The 22,819-nt window shown below is 39.7% G+C and overlaps 1 protein-coding gene across 1 annotated transcript in view; it reads right to left on the bottom strand.

Annotated features, from left to right (window-relative positions):
- The window catches only part of LOC125698838 (contactin-6-like), a 139,804-nt gene that overhangs the window by 16,716 nt on the left and 100,269 nt on the right, over positions 1 to 22,819 (bottom strand). Inside the window, exons 13-21 of the mRNA XM_048957669.1 lie at positions 16,957 to 17,084; positions 11,705 to 11,880; positions 11,247 to 11,364; positions 10,562 to 10,720; positions 10,326 to 10,475; positions 6,172 to 6,242; positions 3,539 to 3,773; positions 2,889 to 3,004; positions 1,737 to 1,923 (exon numbers count right to left, since the gene is read on the bottom strand). Coding sequence (XP_048813626.1) covers positions 1,737 to 1,923; positions 2,889 to 3,004; positions 3,539 to 3,773; positions 6,172 to 6,242; positions 10,326 to 10,475; positions 10,562 to 10,720; positions 11,247 to 11,364; positions 11,705 to 11,880; positions 16,957 to 17,084 — 1,340 coding nt within the window. The remainder of the gene's footprint in view (positions 1 to 1,736; positions 1,924 to 2,888; positions 3,005 to 3,538; positions 3,774 to 6,171; positions 6,243 to 10,325; positions 10,476 to 10,561; positions 10,721 to 11,246; positions 11,365 to 11,704; positions 11,881 to 16,956; positions 17,085 to 22,819) is intronic.

Raw genomic sequence — 22,819 nt, 5'->3', positions numbered from 1 at the left:
GTGAAATCCCTTATAATCATGATGACATGTAAATAAAGTAAGCAGAAGAGCTGAGCCTTCTAACTCTTCCTGGTGGAGCATATTCATCATTTCTACTTTCCTAAGCAGTAAACTTACACCATGAGATCAACTTAGACATTGAACTGATCTTAGATGTTTCAATCAGAAGTGCACCTATTTGGCTAAAGGCCCATTGTACTTTTAAGTTTTGTTTAGTCTATTCAATAATGCCACGTATAGAACACTAGGAATCTTTGGCAATGAGTGTGAAGACAGAGCTATTTGCTTGAAGCCAAAGCTCCTGATGTAGATGTGTATCGTTTACATGCTTTTGATGCACTGTCTCTTCTCATATTGAAAATGCCTGCATCTTTCAGAAACGAAATCAAAATTTTAATATATGTTTTTAAGTATTAAATAGGTTGTTTTGACTTTAATTTTTAAATGAACTATTAGCACCATCCTGAGTTTGAGAGAAGATGAAATCAATGTAGATCAAAATCAAATTTGTCCCATTTTTGTTTTGCTTCTTGACTGATGTGTCTTTATCTTTTCTTTCATACAAGTATACATACAAATACAGAGAATCATTTCCAGAGATGAGTCCATTTCACATTGTCTGTCAGAAAAGCCTTCCTTCGAATTTTACAAAATATTTTCTTTGGCTTTATTTTGGCTTATGCTATCTACATTAAATTTTATCATGAACTCATTTAAGTAGTTAGCTCCTGTCCAGCACTTTAAAGTAATAACCTAGAGTAATACATGGATAAGAGGACAAACGAGGAGAGACAGAAGATTCCTTTTTTGTGCAAAAGTGCTGATAAATTGGGAAAACATAGTCCACTGAAAGTATAAAAAAAGTAGGGCATGTAGATTAGCAAGATTTCCTATTTTGCTGTTAGTGAGCATTTCCTTTACAGGTTCTATCCTGCAGAACAGCACTCCTGTATTATCTCAGAGAATGGCCTCATGAAAGCCTACATTTCACATAGCTTTTATTCTCACAAGTAGAAAAGCATATGTTTTTGCTTCTAAAATTACAGGGAATTTAAGCAGCTACTGATTAAATAGTATTTAAGTGAATGTGTCACATACGTTCCCCTCTGCATGGCACAATTCAGAGGACCCCAGAAATATCTGGAGAATGTAAGAGTTTCCTTAAAAGAAAAATTAAAAATAAAATAAAATAGAAGCCACAATCCCATACCCAAATCTACAGTTTGACCTGTGGAACATCTTTCCTTAATGGACTTTGAATCTCTTTTGAAATTTCCTGAAAGCAAGTGACACACTGTTGCATTTGAAAAGAAGATCCTTCCTAATTGTTGCTAGTGCTGTAGGAACAAAAACACCCCTGTTATCTTGTTTTGCAAGTGTAGAGAATTACCTGAGCACATAAGCAGGATAGGGTAAAAGAAATAACCTCAGGGCTGATTTCAATCACTGGGAACTGTAGCTTCCACTGAGACAGCGCTGAACACCAATCTAAACACTACATTAGCATCTTGCATACCAGAATCTGAGCAAACTAACTCAACGTTGACCACAAAATTAGGAACCAAGAGACAGAGAAGTTTCTCAGTCACAGACTTCACTGCTTAATTTTATGTAGAAATTTGGGATCCCATTTTCTTTGGTACTGCAACATTTAGCAAGCTGGGTCATGGTAAGCTGAAATGTCACTATCCCACCTGGGAGCCTGCAACATTTGTTGTAAGAAATTGAATACTCACGTGACTTTTTAGTGGTGACATTTACCGGGGCGCTGGAGGGCCCCATCCCTGCTGTGTTGTAAGCCCGAACTGTTGCAAAATACACTGTGTTAGCTTTTAGGCCTGTGATATTTTGGGCTGTTATGTTCCCATTGACTCTGACTTTACCAGCTGTGCTTTCCTTGGGATCATCTGTCCAATATAAAACCTGAAAAGACAAAACAAAGACAAGGCATTTCATTGTTTTAAATCAAGTACAGGTTTGGCTGGCAAGTAGACAAGCTGCCAGTGAAGATTTCAAGGAGTACTGGATTTTTCATATACAAAACTAGCAGGAAATAAAACCAAGCATGAATATTTATAGAGAAGAAATAAAATTTTAGAAACATAATACAAATTAAGAAAGCAAATGAAATCCTTATAGAAATCCAAAAGGAAAACCTTGATAACATAAGATATTTTAAAAGCTTTTTGGTTTTAAAGTTCGAATAGATTAAAGAGAATTTTTTTAAAAGATACAAAGAAACACTTATCTACATCATCTAAGAGGATTTTAATTATTTTGTATCCTGTCTAATTTTCTGTCTGTAACAGCCATTAGACATTCTTTGTTTTTAATGAACATTTGATTTGGAAGGTTTGGGTATTGCTGCTCGTTGTAAACAGGAGCGAGAAGCTCAAAGCCTTTCAAACACACTGCAGCAGAAGCTTTGGTTAGTAATAACGTGCATTCTCTTCTGTAAGGAATGATGGAGGTCATGTGCATGTCTGCTAAATATCAGCTTCCCCCATCATACTCAGGCAGTACTAAAGCTACGTAAGAGGAGGGAGGATCAACCTTGTTTTGTGGAATCAAGAACCCAGCACAAGTCCTTGTACGGTGGCCATCACAAATGATTAATCTTGAGGTTTTAATTTACATTACAAAAAGGCTGGGTGAGAACTGCAGTCCTGGTCTGTAAATGCTTGTGATTATCTCAGGTGAAATGCTGTTAATGAGAGTCAGGTGAAGAGCCGCATTATCTGCTGACTTGGCAGCAAGGGAAGAAGAACCAGAATATCAATGTGGCTGGGGAAGGGATGTCTGCAAAGTGCCCAATCCCAGTCACAACACCCATCCCACCCCAACAACAACAACAACAGCAGCAGCAGCAGCAGCTGCTACCACCTCACCTCATAGCCCAGCACCCTGCCTGTGTGCCTGTTCCATGCAATGGGCTGCCAGGAGACCTCCACCTCCGCTGCCGAGATGCTCAGTGCTGAAGTGCCTCCTGGTGCTATCTGTGGCTCTGGATCACGAGAGAAAAGGCAGCAAGTGGAGCATTTGTAGCATCAAAAGGGTGTTGCATCAGAAAATTAGAGAGATTCAAGAAAAAGTCAAGACTTTTGGTGGAAGCAGCACAGAGAGGATTGGGAAACCTGGTGTGAATCTTTAGTTTATTGTAGAACGGTAGCAAAACTGTAATTTTCCAAAATTGGTCATAACCTCTAATCTGGGACAGATTTTTAGAGATCATATGTACTGAGTGGTCTGCGCTCTCTATAGATAAAATGTTCTGAATGTCTCCTGCTTTTTCTCATCCTGCTCAATGGGAGCTCTTGAGACAAGTGTATTGAAACATGCCATCTACTTAAAGTAACTCTGAAAATCTTTTCCTTGCCTTTGTTCCCTCCAAATTCCCATCCTCTGTCCCATGTCTCCTGAGAATCTGCCATGAGCAGCTTTGCACAGATTTCTTACCGCCCCTATAGAGACCTGCATTATCACACCTGGGACCTACAGGCTGTACACAACCACTACTAGTAAGAGTAACACACTTTACCATCTTCTCCAGAGTAGACAATGGATACGGAGCTCAGGGTCCCTTCTCCTTCATTGTTGTAGACGCCAACTTTCACTTCAAAAGGAGACAGAGGTGTAATGCTTTCATTCCTATAAACATATTTACTTGCTTCTACGGGAGCCACGGCTGCTTTTGTCCACGTTGTTGAGCCAAGAGGACGAAACATAACAATATAGCCAAAACCTTCTCCATTTTGTAGTTCTTCTGGCACTGGCTGTAGTGACAGGGCAGTCAGTCAATAAGCATTTGCAAGTATACACTGTTTTAATTGAATCTTCATTTTCTCAGAATATTTTAGGAGTATTGATTCAGTTGACTGTGCCTTAGAGAAGATAATAATGTTTGCTCCATCAGTCAATGTAATATTGAAATAAAAATCAAAATAATAAATCTATTGAGGCAATCAATTTAGAAACAAAAGATCTGATCAGCTCCATTAAAGTTATTCTCTTTCAGGCATGAAGTTTTCAAAATTAAAAGCAATTCACTCAGCACAGTTTATAGCTGAAATTCTTCCCCCAAGGGGCATAGGAACACTAACTTTAAATGATTTTAAAAGAAGGAAAGAGATGGGAAAGGAGCAAATGTATATAGAGGCACATGTCAGCTGTATAATTGCTTGTGCATGTGTAGAGCACATATATTTTCTTAGAACAAGGGAGAGTTTGGAGTGCATGGAGGTTTTCTTATTTAAGTTTGTTTAGAACAGAAATGTTATTGCAAGCTAACATGACAAAATTGATGTTTCTATTAATAAAATCTCATGTCAAGATATGTATTAATGACTCACATCTAACAGGCAATTCCATCAAGACTGTATCCAGAATGAACACTTCTATTTTCTTGAGAAAAAGAAGTACTTCTATGCTGGCTTTTCAAAGCAAGAGAACATTTGTAAAACAAGAAAAGAACAGCAGTACATGGAGAAAGGAAGTTTTGCCAGCAAAATTCAATTTAATTTGGATGCTTTCATCAAAGCAAGGTGCCCAGAAAAACAGTCATGAAAAATGGTACAAAGGGCTGAACTGCTGCCCCTGAGGTGGGTTCTGGCTCCTCCACCAGGAGTGCTACTGGTGTGAGAAGGTGGGAGGGAAAAATCGGGGAAACATCAGTCGATTTCAGAGCACTGAATTTATTTATTTCTTCATAAATTACTTTTAGTGTGATAGTAAGATCGTCAGATTATAACCATGATCTGACATGCTTAACAAATGTTGTCGTCTCTTAAGTGTTTTACAGGCATTAATTCATCAATCTGCCCCCTTCTACTTCCTATCCAGACCCAAGAGAGTCAAACGCGAGTGCTGAGGGTGCAGTGGGGATTGATAAGAGCTCAAGCTACTTTCTAGAGCATTTAGTTTGTTTTTGAGGCTCCTGTGACCTCAGATTTAATCAGAATGTTTAGTGAATTCATCAGAGAAAGCCAGAGAGTCGTATTCAGTGTTGTTTGCTTATTAATTAATATTTTTTCCGACTATTTTTCAGGACACGCGACGGAGTCCAACAGGATAATTTGATCGAGATCTCTCAGGCTGGTTTTCAATTTTCACATTCTGCTCCCAAAGAATAGACTGGTGGAGGAGAAGATGAAACACAACAGAGAGGGATGAATATGGAGGAAAACTCAGTTCAGTAAAAGCCAAGTTTCGCTGCTTGGAGAATGGAAAGGGGAAAGCATGGCACTGTTATTTATCTTGTGGAGATTCTGGATTTCATTTTTTTCCTCTGTCTCTTCCCTTCTTCTCACATTGGTTAAATGGGAAATTTATCAGCATATAGGACGACACAGGTAGATCACTCAGCTGATGAAAAACATCACTTTTAGAATTAATTAATTTCTTTTCCTTTCCTGTAAACTATGGACACAAGGTTGGCCTTTCTTTTGAAAAATAATGAAGTCAAGGAAAATAACTTTTTTTTTCAATGAATACACATTTTCCATGACTTACGAAGGGAACGTGGTAGTTTTGAAGCCATGGCCCCAGCTGAGAATTAACTGAAGACCACATGCAGCTCGAGACACACAACTTAAAGTAATTCATTAAAGTAATGAAAAACACTGAGGTTGTATGTTGGTTGTTGGCCAATTCATCAGGCTGGAGAAGGAGAGCAACGTCCTTCTTTCTGCACTCCACTCCCTCACTGCAGCTTGTAGGATGGGGCTAACAGTTCTGAAATTGTATATTCTCTCCTCTTGCTGGAGTGCTGGAGAATTAAAGGGTTCATCTCCTTTAACACATAATAGGATATGCCTTGTCAGCACAGTGCTCCAGAATGAAAAACATGTAAACAAAAGTATGAAAAACGTTAATGCAGAAAATGGCCAAGCAGATTAGTGTGTTAAGCACCTCCTGTACAATGGAGATAAGAGGGTTATACAGACTTCTAAACATCTTTATAACATGCTTCTTAAGCTGTTTATTTTTATAAATGGTTCACTATAACACAGAAAACTTGCTGTGTATCTTACAGACTGTTTCCTCTCCAGATGCAGGATGAATCTCAGGCTCAGCCCAAGCCAATAGCTGAAAGGCTCTGAATTTCAGCAGTGCTGTGATTGTGCCCATAGAATCCCCCATCAGACAGCTTAGGTTAATTGAGTTACCAATTACCTCCCATGTGATGATCAGCTCAGAGCGGCTCCCTCCTCCTCCGCTGACGTTTGTTGGTGTCACTGTGGGAACTGGAGGACAAAAAACACCAGGGCTGCAACAGCCACCACTGCTGGGGGTCTCCTCTACTCCAAGAATAAAGCTTTCCTCCCAGCTCCTCTCACATGCAGCTACTCAGCCATTCAACATGTGCAACAAGGGCTGCATTCTACTACAGTGCATTTTAAGTGAACCAAAGTCATGTTTGCACATTTTCAGGTTTCTAAGGCTGAAGCCACAGATGTATTTGATACATGAGTACCCTGTTCAAAAAATTAATTAAAGAAGCTAGTAGCATCAAGTATTTGACATTATTATGCCTCATCAACTAATTGGCAAAATGCTGTTCCATTCAGACTGTAGCTGCAACACTACTGATTTACTAATTGTGCATTTGTTCAGTAAACATGTTGTTGGAGCAATATATTAATTTTTTTTAATTGGCTGCATGCTTTCCTTAGGAAATTCAAAACTCGTAACTTGCTGTTCTCCTTCCGCCAGGATTGTAAGAAACCCAATGTGCACTGATTTGAGCCTGATTTCCCCAATGGTGCTCCAAGTATGTGGCTGCATAGGTCCATGGGTGAGGTCAAATATGTTACTGTTTATGCTGAAGAGACTTTCATTTGTCTAATGGCTCTTGGTGGAGAGGCCAAGAAAGTATTTCTTGCCTCTTGCTCCATATCTCAATACACATACTCACCTCATCAGCCTATAAACATTTCTGCTTTCTGGACACTGAACTGTGATGTGATGGATGAGATTTACACAGAACAGCTTTGTTCCTACAGTATAATTTGCAATAAATTTACTTGTAAGGATGATGTCATGCTGTTTTTCTGCTACTGGAGATGTATTGAAAAAGGACAGCTGCACAACTTACAGTGGCAAAAACCCTCATGAGAGGGCAGTTATATTGTTTGCCACCTCCAAACCTTTGCTGATGTTTCAAGATTGTTCTTCAGTCAGCTTCCACTGCCTAAAAATGGTGCTGAGGTGAGGCCAAAACTTTTTCAGCAGCTCTGGCAAGTTTTGCCATGACTGCCCACCCTTCCCCATGTCTTCCTTCTGGTGTTAAGCACAGCTACAGGAGGAGCAATAAAGGCAACAGCTCTTCACATTCCCAGAAAGTAGGTGAACTGGCTGCCTCTTCTTGGCTGAAACCCCCATCTAAATCTTTACCTGACTTAATTCCCTCTAGAAAAGTAGAGATTTTAAGGTGATTTTGTTGTGTAGTCAGAAAAGGGAGTGAAGTGCAAATGGAACTTCGTTTGGGAGTTTAGTGCAGGTGTTCCATTTTGTCATTCACAATCCATGTCTTTGTGCACATCAGAGATGAATAACCTAAGACTGAAAAGAACATTAAAGGAAAAAAAAAACCAAAATGGACATTCAAGACCACTACTTTGCTTTTTCACGAGTCAGCTTAGACAAATTCAGTTCGTGTGTTAAATGTGTTCAGCATTTACTACCTTTGCATGGGAAAAAAATGGATACTAGTGCTCAGCAGAGCCTCAGCTGGGCCACAGGTGAGAAACAGATGAAAAATTACAGTTGAGTGCACCAAAAGAGCCTCGATTAATTCTCTGCTCCATCTTAATGGAACAAACACTGGCTCATTTGCACCCACAGCTCTACTAATGCTTAGATTCTAGCTGGCAAAATAGCCACTGTAACAGCAAAGTTGAAATTCCCTCTTTACTGCTGGTCTTTTGCTCTCCACACAGGGGTGCTGCGTGTAGTTTCCTATTCTATTAAAAAATTGAAGACAAGTGTTACTCCTACTGCACAGAGATGGTTAGAGGCAGAGCAATGGACAGCAGTGAACAGTAAAGGAGAGCTGATGTGAGTCTTTCTGTTCCCTTTGCCCAGCTTCAGCTTGCACTAAACTGTAAAGAAATAATGCTCCTTTATGCCATGATAAATAATAGTAATTTTATTGTTTTTTTCTCTTTCTAGCCCCAGCCTTGTGAATCCTCCCAATAAAACTGATGAGAGCTGTTAGTGATTGCATAGGTGGTTTGGAACACCACACTTCACAAAGCCCCAAGGCAGCATAAGCGAGAAAGACCCTCTCAAGACTAATTTTGACTCCATGATCAATCGTGTGCTGGAAAGCATATATCTGTGATGCTCTGTGGGGAAATACAGAAAATTAAGCCTCTTCCTCTCTGCAGCTTTTCTTTAGCCTTCCTTTTCCACAATGCCCTTATTTCTCCCACATGAAAGCTTCCTGGGGTTCTCCAGAGGGAGGAAGGTTTGTGCCATTTGGGCACACATCCCCTCTCCACCTGAGCACAGGATTGGTCCCTGCTGCAGGCTGAGAGCTCTCCAGCCCTGTGCTGGTGAGCAGCTTGCAACCCTCTGCATTGCCATACTGGCCAGGTGGTCCTGACTGCTAATGAGCCTCATTTGATTTCTCCCTCTGCACCTGGCAAGCAGACAAAATCTATCAAAATTGGTGTTCTAACGTTCAAATAGTTTTTTCTGGCACCAGTACTCAGAAGAATCTTTTACTTCAACAATAGGAAAAAAAAGCCCTTTTCTTATTAGATTTAAATCAACTGATTTAATACATTTTGAAACAATTCTGCTGTGGGAAAAATATGGCAGATAGACAAATAAAGTGGTGGGTATTCTGAGAAATAGATAGATCTGCCTCTCCAAGACTGTATGTGTTTAAATTGCTCCAAAAGAAATGCCTCCTATTTCTTTTTATGGAAAATACAACAGCTACAAAGAGCACAATAACACTACTTGATAGAACAACATCTCACTTTTTTTTTTTTTTCCAAGACAATCACTGCCTCTAGCTATGTATTTTTTGCTCATGATGAGCATGAGCTTGCATCCACTTATCAAAATCTGCACCAGCAGAGGTGACCACTGTCACCACTGCTCAAACACAGCACCCATCCTTCACTGTGGTGACATCCTCTGTTTGTCTCCATAAATGTTCAGCAAGCATTAAGGAATGTCAATGAGTGTCATTTTTTCTGCACTTCACAGACCTTTGCTCCATACACACCGTTCTGTCAGACTGCCCCTCTGCTGCCATCTGCCACATGGCAATAAAATGTAACGGAATACTGATGGAAAGGTTCAACCTCTGCTGCCATACCACCAACATCTGCCTCTGGTGTCATGGAGCAACGTAATAAAACAGGAGGCATTACTTTTGGAGCAGCTCTCGCATTTTCTACTATATAATCTATTAAATTTTAAGTTCAGTCCTGAAATGCAGCTTGCCAAGCTTCAGCACATGGAAAATGAGATAAAAAGAGAGGAGAAAGTGGATTGTAAAAGCTGCTTCCATTTCACTGCTCTCCATCCTACAGGTGTTGGTTTTATGGGTGGGAGAGAGCTGATATGCAGGGGGCTGAGAGAAACATAAAACAAAGCAAAGGTTTGAGCTTCAAATAAATTGTACCAAACAGAGAAGGTTAAAGGACTGACAGTGTTGGTCATTCAAGAATGAGCTTTCTTCCCATGTGGTTCCAAGTCCCGGAAGATAAATGTGTAAAGGTTAGACAGACTGATAGGAAAGATCCTGTCCTGGAGTCAGTAGAAGCTATTAGCCTCACTGGGCTTTGGATGTTGTAATTTATTTTCTCCAGTTAAAGCCAATATCCTGTCCCCACTGATGTTCAGATATCAAGCAGTCTAAGCAGCAAAGGCTTTATGTGCTTGTGCTAGGGTATGCCAGAGAGCTGGCTTTATCATTTTTTGTTCAAGTCTCTGTGCAGAGTATAAGTACAGTTATAATAGGAGGAAAACAGAAGTTGCTCCACAATTGCTTCAATGAAAGCTTGCATTCAGGCATGGGCATTAGACACACTTGGGGATGTGTAAAAGCACAGCCCAGCTCCGGCCTTTATTGCTGGCTCAGGTGATCTTGTAGCTGGAGAGAAATGCATGTGGTATCTAAGGCATGTCCAACCATCACTAGCATCAGCATTGCAGGTCAAGGAGACTTAAGAGCCACGAATTGGTAAAACACCAAGGAGGTATTTAAGAAACTCTGAAGTAGAGAGGCTTTGCTTCCACAAACCTCTCACAATAGCAAATGGGCAGTGTGCCTGTGCTGAAAAACCTAGGAGAAACCAGGGACTTACCTGCTGCTTTGGTTTTCAGTAGAGCTGATGGCTTGCTCGGCTCCCCAGTTCCAACACTGTTGCTGGCAACCACACGGAACTCATACTCAACCCAAGGGCTTAAGTCAACCACTGTTGCTTTGTGAGTCCTACCATTGAGGACTTCAGGAACTAAAACAAACATGTCAATGAAACAATATTTTTGGAGTAATTAATGTTATGCATACAAAATACAAGGCAACTCTCAAATCACTCACCTGTTGAAACTGCCTGCCATCCAACTGAGAAAGGAGTCCTTGTCTGAATGCTGTAGATCTGGACTGGACTATTGTTATCTATTCCAGATTTCCAGGATAACACTGCAGTAGTGCTAGAAATATGTTCAACTCTAACATCCTCTGGTGGGCCTGGGGGACCTAATGCAAAAAATATTTTAACATAAATGTATTTAAAATAGAAGACAACAACTGAGGATAATCAAGAGTGCAAGGTGGTGCCTTGTACAGACATCTGATTTGTACTAGTGGCTACAGGATTTGCTCCCATCAAAGAACTTCTTTTGCTGTTGACAGTAGAAGGATTAGCTAAAATTTCAATCTTATCACTTAGTTGATCATAGAAACTGATCTTTCGTATTATCTCCAAAGAGTGGAAAGAGATCTGGTCTCTCGATTTTTGCCAGCCTATATCATGACCCAGAGATGCCCAGCAAGGAGCAGGTGACACCATTCTTTTGAAAGAGGAACACTTCCCTATTCCCTCCTCTGCTGAACTGCATAGCAAGAAAGAATAACCTCCAAAAAAGGCCAAGGCACAATTGCACAGATCTCCCTCTGAGTTACCAAAATCTTGGACTGTCATCCTAGGACTTTTTAAGCAGCTGCTGATGCTAAGAAATACTAATTCCTCCAGAAGATATGTGTCTACATTTAATAAACATACCTCTTACAATTATATCTACTGCTGTAGATTGACTGTCTAAAGTTGTTTGCACCATGCACACATATTTCCCAGTATGATGAAGTTGAATATTTCTTATCATCAAATCTCCAACAGATTCCTGGAGATACAAAGAAAGTAAACTAATCACTCACAACGTGCTTTTCATACTGGACATTTTTATAAATTGCTCAATATTAATAAAAAATCCAGCTTTTAAATTAAAATATTCATAGCTATCATTAGTTTTTCTCATGTGGACATTTTTATTATGGCTTCACAAATAACTCAAGTGCCTTTATGAAATCTAAGAAAGAAAAATAAATGGCTGCAATCCTTTTAAAGAAACAGAGATTCACCATGCATATAAATAGTGATGGAAGAGTTATGAAAAATGCTTGTGTGGCCTAATGACTGCGGCAAATAAATTCATTAAGCACTGAAGAGTTTTAAAAACTTACTCCTCCAATTCTCTCAAAATGATGCATTCCTCTTTTGAAGTCAATTTTGTTGCCATTGAACGACCACGTGAACGCCACAGCTATGGAGGGGTCATGAGAAACCTGGCATGGAAGGACTATGCTTTCTCCAACTGTTACATCCATGTTAGAAGGTGGAATAGTAATTACAGTCCTTTCTGTGGAGACAAAACAGTTTCCTTTTTATTAAAATGCTCATAAAAATAGTAGATCTTGAATGAGCTTTGTACCATTGGCGAAATGATGTGAAATTGGCCCAGATGTTCCATAATAAAGAAGATTATATCTAATATGGTGATGACTTCAGAACACTCTCACCCATGTGTAGCCTATTACTTCTGCAGTATCCATACGAGCACTCTGTGTGCTCTGAGAGTGAGCAGATGTCAGAGGCAACACGCTAAATTAGTCATATGTTACTTTGTAAATCCCATAGTCGATAGATATGATTTCAGCTTAAAATGTGCAGAATTAATTATTGAGACTGTTAGAAATATACCCACAGTTCTTCAGGTTTGAAAATGCTTCCTTGCAGGAAACTGCAGCAAAAACAAAATTGGTGTCCATCTCTGCTTACTGTATATACAGGGAGATCTTTAATCTACATTCTTAGTAATAGTTTACTGTAGAGTTGCTTACACTACAGCCTCAAAAAAGCTATCTCAACAGACAGAAAAAATATCTATGTAATCTTTTTTAACCCCTTAGACTGAGAAATAAAGCTGCAGATCTTATTAAGGGAACTAGTAGTTTGCTGAAGGGGAAAGAAAGGGGTTTATATGGCTTCATTTTTGTTGTTATGACTGGCAGATAGATTAGAGATAACAACCACTTTGTTGTAGCAATTCCATTGAATAAAGCTTTTGTGCATGAAAATGTTATAAAATGGTGAGAATTGAGAGGCACATGAATAAAATGAGAGCAGAATCTATTCAACAATATTAATGTGTTCTGAAAATAACATGAGAGGAGGAGAAGAAACCTTGCAGGAGTCGTATTAGTTTAGTGTTCATGCTGGCTTAACTCTATCTGCAACAAATGCTTCAAAAATTCAGAATTTTGGTTACCAAGGCTATGGTTCCAAGGGGCTGGTGCATGATAGGGCATCCAATACTTCACCTTCAAGCACATTTTTGTTCAGATTGTTACCACCATTGTAGTAACCAAATAATATGTAGATGCAGGCAGGCAATATGGACTAAAGCTTGATGGGCTCCTCCCCAGCATCTGAGCTGCACTGTTGGAGTGACGGTTACAGCAGTGGTCAAGAAACAGCAAGGTAGGGTGGTGCATGTTCTGCCAACCTTTTAAAACAAAGATCTCCAGTTTCAATGACATGCCTGCTCTAGATACCATATAACGTTATCAAAGGAAAACAGTTTGTTCTGATTTCTACTGCTATAGGCCAATTAGGTGATTTTGTTTTTCTGGAATTACTGAGAAGCTGACTGTCAGAGGTTCCCATCATCTGGAGCCCGGATTTAGAACATTTTATTAGATTTCCCTGTGTACTCTGATTGCTCTTCATGCAAAACCACCATCATGGCAGATCAGATCCATCCATTTGTCTGAAGTCAAGGACTGCAGAATAGTGAAGGCCTCAGATGACTGTCTTGAAGATACTTGATCATTAAGTTAAAGCAATCTCTCCCTCTCCCTGGAAGCAGAGTGTCAGTTGCAATAAATTCCAGATGATTCAAGGGCCATACTCTCTGCTGGCACAACTCCACTGATTTCAGCACACATTGGCAAAGAACTTGGCTCCATAAATCTCAAGCAAAGTAATTCCATCGTGAAGTACAGTTAACTTTTACAGAATAATGTTGAAAAGTATCTAAGAACCGCAGAAAACCTCCACAAACTTTTACTTTCTTGCTTTTATTCTCCAGCGCTTCTTATTCCCACAACTGAAATAGATTACCATGAATAACACTTTGAGGTAAGAATTGAAGTAATGCTGTGTACATTAAAAGAAGAAGAAAAAAAGAAAGAAAGAAAGGAAGAAAGAATTCCTTGGTATAAGATAAAAACAGGAAAGCTGGTTTTGTGATAACTGGAACTGTCCTTTGCCACCTGCAGATGGAGAAGCATGATCTGGCCTAAGGTAGCCCCCAAGCCCATCATTTCATCCTCCAAGGCCATCTCTCCATCTTTAAGCCTAACTCTGTGCATCTTTACACTGAGCTGCTGAAGGCAAATAAGCAAGGAAGTAAAGAAACGTTAATATCTGGATAAGACTGAATGGTTGTTATAGGCTTCAGGTTCCCAGGCTGCTCAGAGAGACTCCCAGGTCCCAGATGAGTTCTCTGCTGACTGGTATGAACTGCTGCTGGTGTTTTATCTGTCCTGCTTAAAGCTGACATGAGTATGCCTGATCTGCATTGCATTGGTGGCAGCCTGGAGGTACCCCTGAATTGTTACCACAGCAAAGCTCCAAACCACAGCACCTACTCCAGGGATGAAATTCACTTTGTTTGCTTTGCTCCATTAAGCTTTAATCAAGCTTTGCACCACTATTGAATTTTCCATGTCAAATACTCCCTATCCTTCAAACTCCTCTTTAAAATACCTGCCCTTCACAAGCCCCATCTCACCTCTGTTGCCAGAAGAGTTAACACTACCTCAATTTGTAACTCCTACTTCTCTGCATTGGATGGCTGGTCACCAAGATTGGTGCATTTTAACTCTTCTGCTATGCACTGTGTACAATTACAGCAGTCTATAAATAAGTAAAACACTACAAATGAAATCAATTTTATTTCTATAGAAAAGTTGGAGCAAAACTAAGCAGGAATGATAGCAACAGGATTGCATAGAATTTATAATCAGATTCAACAGTTATGTTCTGAAATCCACAGAATACAAATAGAAAATGGTGCTCCATGCAGTAAAATGTTTAAGACTCCTCCAGAGCCAACTGACTGTAATATAGGAAGGAGCCATCAGTTTGCTGGGTGGGAACTTTTTGAAATTTTTTTTTAATCAGAAAGTTCCAAAATTGTTCTGATTGCCTCATAAGGTCAGTAATATTATTTCTTGTGCCATTTGATTTTACTTCCAAGAGATCTGAAATGAGATAAATGCAATCCTGTTACGAAACAGTATTAGATGAATTGAAAATCCCAGAGATCATGTTAAGACCTATTGAATTCCTCCTTTTTAAGAGCTTTTTAGGAGCACTAGCAAAAAAAAACAAACCTATTTTGTTATGAGATTACCATCCTGATGTGTCTTCTGTTCTAGCCTGCTCATAACCAGTAGCTTTGCTGATGCAGAGTTGTTCACTTGTGTGTTATTTTCTGCTTCCTTTATGGAGCTGTCTTTAAGACGACCACCTCAAATACTTTGAAAAGCTTCTTACAGGCTCATGGCTCTACATTATCCATCTATCTTGTTTAGCAACTTCAGATGAGTATTAAATGGCAAGACCCATTCCAAAGGAGAAAACAGCCAAGATGGTGTGAGTGCTTGAGGTATAATAAAGATTTCTCACACAAAGAATAAACAACTCAATGAGCAGCAATAAACTTAATTTGCACATTAGATATGCTTTTCCAAGTTCTGACATTTCAGTTGAAAATAATGCTGAAGCAACGAGGCCTATAATTGAACAACCAAAACTTCTCCAGAGGGGAAACAAAAACAAATGTTCCCTGCAAACAAGATCAGTTTTATAACATGTTGTTACTCAGTGTTTTAATAAACTTCCTAAATGCCAAACAAAATATTTTTTTCTTCTTTTTTTTTTTTTTAATGGGATTTTTTCATATTGCTCCATTAGGATGTATACATGGGGTAGCTCTAATGGTGTCTAACTTCAATGAAATCAGAGCCACCTAAACCCTAAAGTTCTCGGTGTATTCAGTGCTAGTTGTGCTGTAACATCAGCTCAGATTACACATTGCACTGCATCAATGCTAATTGCTCTTTCATAGTATGAAAACAGTTTTAGACAACTGCAGTAGGTTAGGAAGAAGGACGTTCTGCAGGCTAGAGTAAATATTCTGAATTCATTGAAAATGAAAATATTAAGAAAAAAGGCAGCTACAAACTGCACGTAATAATGTGCTCTCCTTGTAACTGCAATCATTGTTAATGTTAGCTAGTTTGCAAAACTGAAATATGTTTACTATAATCTCACAAGTTCCACACTTTAACTTTTCTTTCCCATTTAAAATCAACAAATATGAATACTTGCATAAGAAAACATCGGTACTGAAAAGATCATGCAGGAAAAAAGAGAAAGAAAAGACACCATTTGCCTTAGTTTTCCTCTTTTCTTCCCCTCATTGATCAGACATCAGAGGATACAGAGCACAGTCATTACACATGCTGCTCACAGGAACAGCTACACAAACAATATCTCTTTTTATGTCCTTCAGCTCTGGACTGGCCCACCTGAGAGATAAGTTGGTACTAGCACTTTTTACTAATGGAGATGGACCATCCATCAGTGCTGCAAAAACTTGAAGCAAAAGGCTGCTTGGATGTAATAGACTTTAATGTCTTCCACAATGCATTTATCTGTGTTTCAAAGGAGGGTGGAAACTGCTGCAGGGAGGTAACCTGTTTGGAGCAGCACTGCCTTGGGAGCACAGCCAGGGTGTGAAGTCACACCAGCAGCCCCAGCCTCTTATAATTGCCCATACTGAGAACCTCAAAGAGATGCTCTCTTTGTAAGGGTGCCAAAGTAGCACCCAGCAGCTGAGTGGATGGCTTCAGGATCTGCATGGATGCAACAAATGCAGCAACATATCTGTGTCATGATGAAGGAAATAAAAGCACCTAATATTCAGATTAATTCCTAATGCCTTATTTCATTTTACACCCATTTTATAGTCTCTTCTGCAGCCTCAGATGTGACAGAAATTAAATGAGAGCAGAATAAATGCATGCAGCGGGGACATCATATTGGTCCTGTGTTGTGCTAACCTCAGGCTGCCCAATGCCTGCAACTTCTAAATGGTACTGCAGTGCAAATATCAATACTAATGTGCATTTCAGATGGTATCTTGAGAGACCTCTCTGATAATCACACTGATCATCAGTCTGCTGTGGTCATGAGGTTTCTTTGCTACAGGTGACGTCGCTCATTTTCAGCTGTAAACTGCAAGGAAAAACTTCCCGATAGCAACAGTGATTGGCATAGTCTTGAGCATCCCAGCAAAAACAAAACAAAACAAACCCCCACACTTTCTACTATTCATAAAGCACAAAGGAATATACTAAAGTACCTTTCACAATCAGGTTCCCTGAATTTCTGGCAACTCCAAACTGATTTGTTGCTATACAAGTGTACACCCCAGCATCTGATTTGGTGATGTTGTAGAGCCTGAGACTGCCATCCTCCAGTAAGAGGGCCCTGGGAAAACAAACAAACAAACAAGCAATAAAAGAATAATAATAATTAAAAAAAGGCTTCTGTTACAGGAACTGCAATAAAAATGCAATGCTTCTTTTAATATTTAAATGCTTCCATTATGTTTCTTTTCTCTTTTACAGCAAGCTGGATATGCAACTAATTTTCACCTCTGCTCGTTATTGATTTCTATATTGAGGATGTTATATTGACATACTGGAATTGACCATTAACTTATCCAGATCGCTTGTAGTAAAATTAGGAGTCTCAAGAGAAAGAAGGAAGACCCAACTTTTTATCTAATTGTCCTGTATTTTACCATGGGGGGCTTTTTTTCCAGATCCCAATGCTGAGATGCTATACTAATGTTATGTCTGAGGCCAGATGCCTGTGCAATTTTGTCAGGATTATTAAAAGACATTAGCAGAGTAGCTGAGATGCTGAAATGCCATCTCACAAGCCAAGGAGCCAAATCAAATACACTGTTCTCTCCCAGGGCCCTCAAATCACCTTGTTAGTCACTACATTGTTCACATAAGTTTGCAGAGGATTGGGTAAATTGCATTTAATAGTAATTTCAGAACCACTCCTGAGTTTTGAGGACAAAATTAATTTTTAAGCTTGTTTACATGCCTCTTCATGTCAATGAGATGCCTTTCGGATGCATGCCAGTGCAGTGCTCAGCGTGAGTTTTCTGTAGGTAGTTTTCTGTAGGTAGGCTCTCACATTAGGCCTGGGACCTCTTCCTGTCACATATGGGGACAACAACTCACAGCTCAGGGATTTCTTTTGTGAATATACAGAAATGGAATTGTTAGGCAATGAGCTTTAGGTCAGAATGACATTATTCCATAAGATTTTCTTAATTCGATGTCAGTTCTTCCATCCAGCTATTGCTCCTGGTAGATGTTGAAGCTGTTGATAATTTTTTGAGTTCAGAAGGACAGTGGGCTGAAAGATCCTTGAATCTCATGAAAAGGGGGTCGGGGTTTCAGTGCACAGCCTTTCCTGCTAGTAAGGCCCCTGTGTGTGCACACTCCTTAGTAGGCATCAGAGAATCTGCACTGCACAGGGATGAGCTGCACTCAGACATCACACTTTGCTGGATCTGACAGAATCCAGACGTAAGTCATAAATCCCCAGGAAAAGATGTTTCATTCATTCCAGTGCTCACAGAAGCACTGCATTATTCTTTTATATTCCCCTTTTAATTGACATTTAAATCTAACACAAGAATTCTTTTATAAAAAGAAAATATCTAATTCATGCATCACAACTTGGGTATTTAATATTTATTACTGACAACATAAGATTGGATGATGCAATGAATTATTAAAGGAAACGAACAATAACAAGAGCAGTAGTTGAAGCTGGCAGTACTATCATAGCTGTTAAATCACAAAAACCATCACAGCACCTTTCTGTATTCCTCTCTTGTATTTACATGCTTGTAGCTATATGCATTACACACATCAGGCCTTGTTCTTCTCCCCATTACCTGTTTTCAGCCTCAGCTGAAGAAGTGCCAGATGTGGGTTTCAGAACCTGTCCTGGAGCAATGGGGCCAACCCATCCTGCATTGTGCCAGGGATGCAGAGCGGGGGCTGAACAGAGATGATGTAGTGCCCACCTGATGAGGGGCGATGGGGAGAGGAGCTGAGAGGAAAAGGGATTCAGGTTGGAATGAAAAATCTTTGTTACCTTGGCAATAATCACCAGTACTGCAGTGGTTGCTCGCCTGCAATTTGGAATATGATGAGAAAATAAGTTGGGGTTTAATAATCTATCATATATCCATATTAAATTGGAGAAGAGCAATGAAGTACACTCTTCAATATAACGACTCAACCAAATAACATTTTCAGATATGGATGAATAAGCAAGAAAGAATTCAACCTTTCCACTGGCATCACTATGCTGTGCATCAAACCAGGGGCTAGGAGTGCATCTCCTTGGTGCACTGGTTGGTTGATGTATGGTGGCTTTATCATATAGCACCAACAGGTACTCAGAGGTGATTAGCAAATGTTCACAGATTGGATACCTAGTGTATAAGCTATAATGAGCCAGTGTAGTGTCTGTCTCACCTCCAAATGCTGATGTCCTGTTATTTTAACTGCAGCTGTATGTAAAAGCATTAGGCACAAACTGGAATCTAAAAGTGGGAATGAGGAAAAGAAGACAATGCCAGTCCCCAAAATCTTCTACTGTAAATATCTGGGAAAAACTGTCTGTAGAAATGCAGAATAATAAAGGAAGAAACTTTGAAAGCACAGGCTCTGTGCTGAGTCCTCTACGGATTGCTGGTTATGGCTTTTCCACCGAAGTTTAGTGATGTCTGGCTCAGATTTCTTTTTGTGTATTCTTTGTTAGGAGCTGTGATCTGAATAATTCACAGCTTTGTGGTTTACCCACTACCAGGGGTTGGTACTCAAGTGCTGACAAGGCACTGTTTGATCTGTAGAATTGTTGTTCTGAAACAATACTTCCACGACCGGGCGAGTTGAGATAGAATGGTTCTTTCAATGGATCAAAACAGAGCTTGGCAGAGATGAGCCAGGAGCTAATAAAAGCTTCAGAGCAGTGTGAAACCTGGCAGAGGTCACGTTACCTGAAGACAATTAGAGAGATAGTAGTACATATGATGCTTGGGCAGAATTTATGTAAAGGCAGAATGGAATCTGGAGTAATTGGCTGGCAGAGAAGGGAATTAAAGCAAAACAAAGAAAAAAGTAATTTACAGATGTACCGAGCTCTGTGTCAAGAGAGGGATGAGAAAGCGAAGCACAGCAGAAAATCAACGTGATGCATTTTGAATACAAGGGAAAAAGCTCTGTGAAACACTGACCCCATTGCCATGTATTGCAAAGTTGCCATAAACTTCCTCCAAGCCATGACTTTATGCTGTGGGTGGGTTCAGAGGGGCTTCACTTTGTCCTCTTCCATTTGTCTTTCAAATTACAGCACTGCGCTTCTGACCGCGATGGGAATGTTTCCTTTAATGGGCTTCGGATCAGGCTCTAACAAACAATTTAAGAAGAAGCTGTGAAATGCATGTCTCACCTGCTGAAAGGCTTGCTGAAAACCGCTACTTTTCACAACATTTTGCACTGTGTGAAGGCTATGGATAATAATTCTTACCACTTGCATCGGGAGACAAGGTAATTTCACGTAATGAGATGAGATAGAAAAGTTTAACTTGTTGGATATAATGCCAGTGGAATATTTTCTCTGCCAGGAAAATGGGACTTCACTCAGTAAGCAAATAAGGGTTTGCCAAAGGACGAAAGTTGAAAGGTCTGCAGTGAATCTGGTGAATGTGTCCTTGCTATGGAGGAGGAAATGCAATGAACTGCTTGAGACACAGCTGTTCATGAAGTCCTGCTGCAGCAAGGGACTGCTTGGGCAGAAGCCTAAGTCTAAACTGGCATCTCTGACTTACAAAGTGCTTAAGTACTTAACAGAGTGCTCTAATGCTGGTATTTCTGCCTGAATTATGCAGAACCTATCTCTGGGTAAATAGCTCAATCAAGAAAAGATGCTATGAGGAAAAGACAAATAGAAAATTCAGTGATACAAACTCATAGAAAGTTCCAGCATGCAAGGGCTGGAAATACTCAGAAATATCATCCCCCATGTAACAAGCCTGGGAACGTACCAACAGATGTGGATACGGTGGATGAAGTTTGCTTCCAGTGGATCATAAGAACATAAGACAGCCATAAAGCCCAGTTCCAATTCTGCAGCCATTCCCATGGCAGAGGTGAGGGCATGGCCTCACAGTGCTGTCCCAGCACCAGGTGGGCTGCAATGCAGGTTTGGTTCCAGCAGCAGCGGCTTTCCGAGCAGGATGAAAACCACCTTCAAGAGGGGATCCACAGCTCCTTACATCTCTGTCAACCTTCAATCACGCACCAGTTTGGGAGAAGTTTCTCCCCATTTTATTAAGCACAGTGATGTCTTTTTGTTTGTTTTTAATCTACTAATTTCATGGGATTGATTCGTGTCCTTGTACTCCTTGAGTGACTCCATTAACATGCAAGATAAGTGCAGAAGTGAGAAGGGAAAACAAACAGGAGACTCAAGAGTCAAAACTCTGTCATGTTCAAAAAGAAGAGACTGCAATGCTTCTGCAGAAGACACGAGGCTGTCTCATTAAAATTGTCACACATACCTTTTAGGTAAAGAACTTGAGAAATCGGGCAGGGACGATAGATACAGCTTTTAATTAACCAGGCCAAACAAACCATCTCTGAAAGCGTTGTCTCATGTGAACAAAAGATTGTTGATGGCTATTTGCTTTGATCTTAAGGGCATGAAAGAATAACATGTATTTAACAAGGCTGATAGAAAAATAAAATCTGAGAAAAGAAAGAGGTGTCAACTCTAGATTTTAAAGAGCAGCAGAGGTAATTTTGCACACAGCTGCATTGTTCAGCCAATCCACGTTAGAGAGGTACGATTCTAATTCATGGATGTGAATTTCATTAATTCAATACAGCAAATGTCTTTGAAATCCCCATCAAAATCAGTTAAGCTGCATTGGTGTAATAGCAGGGGTGATTCAAGCCTATGCCTGCAGATTTCAGCGCTGCCAGTATTATAGTTATCTCTTCAAGGGCATAAAATAATTCCTCTCCAAATAAAGTAACCCTGATACTTAATGTACAGATTCACCCTTCTTTTCTCCTGTCTGCCTCTAACATCAAGTGTCTGACACCTCGTAATGTTATTGAAGCCATCATTGTGGCAGTGTGCAGATAAAAAGGAACACGCTGGATCTGATGAAATCAGAAGCAAAGTAATTTTTATTATCTGAGAGATCCTATTTGTAACTATATCTTCTCAGTCTCACTTTGGCGCTCGAGAGCAAAACCACTCTTGATTTCATAGGCTCTGAAAAGCCACGTTGTTTATACATTTCTAGCGGGTATGCCAGCAGTCACAGAGACAATAACTGACGCTTCCAATTTTGCAAAGATTGGTAAAGCATGAGGGAGGCTGAATTAAAAAGTACAAGGGGAAGCAAGCGAGGGGCAGACGCATGAGCACAGCTCTCCAGTGACTCAGTTCCTACTGATTTATGCAGATGTAAATGTGAGTAAAGTTTGACTGAGTGAATGAATTGTACCTGCGGATGACAGCTCTGGTATTTTTGAAAAGGTCCCACCGAGTCCCATCTGAGATCCAACTGTCTGTATTATATGTTAATGATCTTTGTACCTGTTTATCTATTCAGAGTGTAATTTGTATGCTAATAGTCCTGCCATTTAATAAACTACGCTTAAATGAAGATTTTCCTTATCTGCACAGCTTCAAAATTGATTGACAATTAATTGGAAATAAAACAAATACCATTAAAATCCATGTTAACTGTTTAGATCAAAACAAAACTACACAATCAAGTTTAATAGTCGTATTGAGATATTTTAGAAAAGAATGCCACTAGCAATGGTAGAAGGTGTCAGCAAAACACTGTTGCTATTTTCCAAAATCTCTCACTAAAAACTCTCCTAAAAACAAACATTATTTTTGCATAGAATCTCTGCTATTTGAGATTGCACATATTTATGTTATTCAAATACATACAGGCATCTGAACTGAATTTTATGCCATCATGAAGCTTCAAGACAAATTATAATATTTTCAGGAGACGGCATTCCCATTAGCATAAAATAGTTATGGTTGCTAGGCCCTGTTTTTAAGATACTCGAGTGCTAAATGTGAGGCAGCTGTCT

The sequence above is a fragment of the Lagopus muta genome, chromosome 11 (genome assembly GCF_023343835.1).
Source record: "Lagopus muta isolate bLagMut1 chromosome 11, bLagMut1 primary, whole genome shotgun sequence".
In the NCBI taxonomy this organism is placed as follows: Eukaryota; Metazoa; Chordata; class Aves; order Galliformes; family Phasianidae; genus Lagopus; species Lagopus muta.
This window is presented reverse-complemented; position numbering and strand designations above follow the sequence as displayed.